This window comes from Colletes latitarsis, chromosome 11 (genome assembly GCF_051014445.1).
Source record: "Colletes latitarsis isolate SP2378_abdomen chromosome 11, iyColLati1, whole genome shotgun sequence".
Lineage (NCBI taxonomy): Eukaryota > Metazoa > Arthropoda > Insecta > Hymenoptera > Colletidae > Colletes > Colletes latitarsis.
In genome coordinates, this window is record NC_135144.1 from 16414634 (window position 1) to 16420496 (window position 5863).

General features: G+C 40.6%; 1 protein-coding gene across 21 annotated transcripts in view; it reads left to right on the forward strand.

Moving 5' to 3' along the window:
- LOC143347603 (uncharacterized) overlaps positions 1-5863 on the forward strand; it is a 207180-nt gene that overhangs the window by 120331 nt on the left and 80986 nt on the right. For 20 of the 21 annotated variants that reach the window (XM_076776915.1, XM_076776913.1, XM_076776932.1 and 17 more), the window contains 3 exons: positions 2865-2891; positions 4326-4497; positions 4609-4807. In XM_076776915.1, coding sequence (XP_076633030.1) covers positions 2865-2891; positions 4326-4497; positions 4609-4807 — 398 coding nt within the window. The remainder of the gene's footprint in view (positions 1-2864; positions 2892-4325; positions 4498-4608; positions 4808-5863) is intronic. The other variant, XM_076776919.1, reaches the window with a different exon arrangement.

Below are 5863 nucleotides of genomic sequence, written 5' to 3' on the forward strand. Positions count from 1 at the left end.
CGTTTCTCGTATTCGTCGAACCGCGGGGGCTGAGAAGCACGTTCGGGACGTTCGACGTCATTCCAAAGAAAATTATTCAACGGAGCCGTGGGAATCGAAAAGGAAGAGTCTCGCGGGATGCAAGAAACTTTCTGTAAATCTCGTTACTCTCTTCCGTGTCTGTAATACAAATTAGCGGATCGCGTGCGACGATTACGTAAGGGACGATCTTCGACGGAGCATCCGGCGACGGTGAATGGCTTTAACGGATATTCCGAGGTCAAGAACCGAGCGTAACGAAGGGAAGAGGTTAATTAAGCCGCATCCACCTACGCCGTCCTCGTTTCTCGATTCTCGTCTCCTGTCGACGCCCCGAGAGCGGGCCGCTCGTTGAACGCGACTATTTCGAGACACGCATCCATCCATATTCGGCGTATGGAGGTTTGGCGATAGCTCGTTATCCATCTCGCCATCGGGAGGTGGTCGAACTCGGGGTTTCGTCGGTGTAAATTCGCGATAGAGTCGGGGGTGTGGGATCCCGCGTCAACGTTCGACGATATTGTTGCTGCCTAAATTAAGTCAGAGGCAGTGACCGCCAACGCGTACCTCGAATCATTTCCAAGTACAGTGAAATATCTCTGAACGGGTCGAAGCTACGAAAAATACGTTTATGCAAAAAAGTAGCATTGACAATTTTTTCATCGATCTAATTGCGAGGGACATTTCAAGATCAAGTTGATCTTTTTAATCAGACCATACATTTTTTTTATTCGTCCTACAACAGCTGGTTTCAATACGAATTCAACGACCTACAGTGTTGTATCATTTCTAAATTTCAGTTTCAGTGAATCGATTGATAATACAGTGTTATTGCTAAATCAAATATTAGAAATTTTAGACTTTTCAGCACACTGTATATAGATTTTACCCTTTTTATATTCAGAACTAAATTTTTACGCACTTGCATATATTCGAATTTATCCCCGAATTATGATCAAAGGTACGCAGAAAAATTACCCTCGTGCGATGAACTATGTAGAGATTTTTGGAAACACTCAAATTTTTAATACTAATTGTGTACACAACTTGGGAGAAACATCTCGATTAAAATGCCACGCAACCAGAGAGACGTTACGAAAACTTTGTTGAGAGTATCGGCAGGACGAGATAAAAATATCGTGAAAATTCAAGTTTTTCCCACTTCGTTAGAACCGCCCGTACACTTCTGTACCTTGCTAGGTTGGCGACCCCTGGTTCCCAAGCTATGGTCCGGATTTCCAAAGTACTCGCAAATATTCGGACCAATCTGGGCGCCATTAATTTGAAGAAGACAACCGATATCGTTGCGGTAACGGGCAGCGAGATTTACGAGGTTGAAAAATCCGTGAAAAATCGCGTTGCGCGGGTGTCGGCGCGGACCATCGTTCCGAGTTTACGCTCCAATTTTTATCCCGCGGCTAACCGCGAAGAAAATCCTCGCAACGAACAAAGCGTACGGTCCCGTCAGCCCCTGCGCGTGCGTACGTTTCTTATTGTGTGCCCAGCTTTATCGCGTACACGTGGCGGCTCTACGACCGTTCTATATATTATCGTTCACCGACACGCCCTTTTGCTCGTTTCTCTCCTTCCACGATTTTTATTCTGCTCGTTTCTCTTCTTCTGGCTTCGCGAGTACGTCGCGACTCGAAAGCGTTACCGAGATCGTTCCAGGCCGTATGCCACGCCTGTTCGCCGATAACGCGATCGTCAACTTTGCAGAGTTTTCGCAACAGCGGCCACGATCGTCGATTCCGCGTAAAAATAACGTGGCAAAGCTGATGATCGCGTGTGGATCAAGGGTGGGGAACGTTTTGGCATTGAAAGACAGCATGTCGCTTCACAGAGTCCTTACAAGTCCACAAGTGTTGCTGAAACTATGAAAGGGACACTGGTGTCTCGATATATGACCAACGATCGTGTCTGCTTATACGAGTCACAGCCAAAATCGTACACCACGTATCAGAAAATTTGGAAAAAAGATTTAATGGATATACATAGTAAATGTATATCTATATGTATTACGTAGTACTCTAAAAACAAATAAACCTTCCTAAGTAGTAAAAAAAACAGAGTTGTTAGGATTCAGCCTGGAAAACGTCTCACATTTGAAATCGTACACTATCAAAATCCCCATTATTTTTCGCGAACAACTCCTGGAAACAAAGAAAAATTATGAAACGCGTTGGCAGGCAATAGAGCTCGTGATACTACAGTTATGACTCATCATTAATCAACTAATTCTAAATCACTTGGTTTCATTTTAAAGAATTATAAACAACGCCCGTAGCGTTGGTAGGGATAGATCGTGGTCATATAAGCGGACGGATCCGTTGTCATATATCCGGACACTACTATACTACGTTTACACGATCCGGATTTACTCCTGAAAGAATTAATGATCCCCGGTACATGTATAATTTTAGAAATTCATAAACGAGTAAAATGATTTTTTAACCAAGGGGTTTTCCCTTCCACGTTTCGTCGACGAATGAAAAGAACAGACCGTTAACTTTTTAGCATTATTAATTGAAATACACCGCGTTTGGGGATGTATAATTTTTTAAGAAAGACACGTAATCGAGAAAATATGCTAAAAGGTCTCGCTGGACAGCTCGAAAGGCCGCAGGTTCCCCATCTCTGGTGTAAAGACTTTTACAGGACTCACCCTCTAATCCGAGCTTGGCCATATGGATCGAAGACGCCGGAATCGATCGATCGCATCGTTTCTCTCTTACCTCACGAAACTACATCTCCATCGAAATCCCTTTTTTTCTGTTCCATGCATATATACATCTAACTGGTTTACTTGTGTGTGTGTGTTTCCGTGTACGTGCCGCCGCTAACAGATGGGGACCAAGTCTCGCCAGAGAAAGGTAATTTTTCGATACTTCACCTTTCCTACGACGCCTTGTACCGTTTCGAATAGCACGAGAGCATGCGACTATTTTTCATCGTCTCTCGTCGTTGCCGTTATTTTACCTCTTAGGCGAGTTTACGATAAGGACGAACGCTTTTCGACGCTTTTTATTTTTAATCGAGTACGACTTTGAACTAGAGATCATGGAGTGGTACAGTAAAAATACACGTGCTTAAATTTCTTAATTTTAAGGCATTCATATCACTTTGGATATCATCGTCGTTTCACAATTTTATTTTCGTGGAAATTTATATTTCGTTTCTGATTTGATAGAAAATTATTGAAATATACACTAATAAATATTGAATTACGAGTTTCATCTATTCTTGAAAAGTTTCTCATTTCTTTGAACCTAGAATATTAATATTAGCGTTCTGATAATTCGTTAGGAAATTAAAGATAAAGAAACAAGAATAACATTTGATCCTTCGAAGCTTCGTTTTCGAGATAATTGAGTTTGAAAATTTTTTGAACACGCGTGCGACTGAAGACGATTTTCGACTTTACACGCATAGCCAATAAATTTTCAAACTCAGTTTTCTCAAAAACGAAAAAATCTACTTTTTCAATTTATTCCCACGTGTAGAACCGTTTCCTGTATTATAAACAAGTTATAGTTTAAACAAATTTTATTTCCAATCATGATAATTTTATGGGGATATAGATCGATTCGAATATTACCCACTTTACTGGCGTCGAGTCTGACACAAAATTTCGCAGCAGAGATAATTACGTGTGAAACATGGGCTCGCACGAACATTCAAGGAATATCAATAGTCGTAAACAATATGGTATTTGTCCAGGGATTTTGTAACTCTGCATTGTTTTGGAGGCTTTATTTACAGTGCTCTGCGCTTGCCACAGTACATATTTACTTTAGCTTGCCGCGAGTTTTCGAAAATGCATCGAAAACGATTAACCTGGGATTGTTTCGCTTCTTCGTAAATTCTAGGCACGGTTGACAGAAAAAGTTAAAAATAACTAAACATTACAGATTTCTAACATTTCTATACTAAGGATACAAATCTTTAAATAACATAAACTCAAGGTACTCCTAAAATATAATATTAAATTTATCTCGACTTCATACTCCGCCCTAAGATTGGTAATTACTAATTAAGTTATTCAGCTAAAAATCTACCAAATCATTCGAGGTGTAACGCAAATCAAAGGAAATCAATACTTTGGTAATTAATTTTCAAATGAATTTTCTGTAAACTCATCACGATTAAGAAATCCCTAAGACTTTATAGTTTGTTCGTATACGTTTTGAAAAGCGTTTCTCCGGATGGTAAAGGCTCCCTGCATTCGATTCGACAATATTCACCGTCGAGGCCACAATGGAGGACGCTGAGGAACGTAAGCTGATCGGAATATTTTGTATTTTCAGTCGCCTCTCCCGCGCGGTTTTCCACCTCCCTCCTCGACGATGTTGTTCGATGACGACCCGGGCATCATGTCCGAGGTGGAGACATCTAGCACCGGATTCCGACGGGGTGGCAAACAAAGAAGCAGCCTCCCCGTCGTACGGACCCCCAGCAAGACTCTGGAGCGATCATTAGGTAACTCACGACCCGCAATAGAATTAGGAGCGTCATGTTGCTGCCTCGCTGCTCCATGCCCTTGTCGGACATACCTGACGAAACGATGCGTTTCTGTGGACGATCCCTTAGGTCTAGTGTTCCTGCAGTATAGGAACGAGACGAAACGGACGCTTCTGCCCAACGAAATCACGAGCATAGACACCGTCAAGGCTCTCTTTGTCAGAAGCTTCCCGAAGCAACTTACCATGGAATATCTAGACAGTCCGCACGTCAAGGTTTACATACACGACAGCAACAAGAACATGTTCTACGAACTCGAGGATCTTAGGTACTAATTTACCACCACCTAACACCGCTCTACGTCTTTATTTAGCCACCTCAGGGACGCGTTACTTCGTTTTTAAATAAATACTAATTTTATCCGATGTTATACAATTCGAATATAAGCAATTTATAAATTAAACTCACGCGTACGTGTGCCTAGAGTATTCCTGAAGGGGTTAAATTTCATTCCATTCGAACTTTTCATTTTTTTTTTTTTTTCTTGAGACGATACGCGATAACTGTACGAAGTATTTAATTAAAAATTTCGAGGACAAAATGAATTTTACGATAGTACTTTTTAAACAAATCTTAGGAGTAATCATTCTTGGTACTCGTCTTCTGTACAAGGTGAAATTAGAATTGCCAGACTCGCTCTATATACATGTAGATACTATCGGGGGACAATAGTTATTTAATTGACACGAGATGACAGGTTTATAATAAACACGTCTAAGTGTCGGAATATCATAGCGGATACTGCTAACCTACTTAATGTGTTTCGTTATCGACTTCGTCGATGGCCTAAATGCGAAGCAGTTGCTCAGTAAAATCTACAGAAATATTTGGAGGGACTAATGAAATGGAGTACTCGATACGCTTAGTATACTAAAATTACTATAAAAAACTTGCTTTAGTTTCTTCGAGACAGGTCTTGAAGAAGAATAAACTAGTTCTATTGTTCTGTCATTTCAATCGTCCAAATTAATTTTCCAATCTTTATCGTTTACGATTACATATATCATTTACTTTAATAACTCAATTTTGCACAACTTTACCCTTCGCATTTATATTGTTTCGAAATATATTCAGAAGCTAGTAAATTATTTAAATGACGTAAATTTATTTAACAGTTTTACGAGTACTCCATTCTCCTAAACTTTAGACGTTCGTATCACTACTCTCCCATCGTCGATTAAATAACTATCGTTCCTCGAGCAATGCCCTTATATCCTAAGAACAAAACTGATCGTACGATCGAATCGTTACACGATGGTAGCCGAGATTTCTTCCCCCTTTTCGCGAACACGTATCGACGAAGGCGCGTCAATTTTGATTTCAG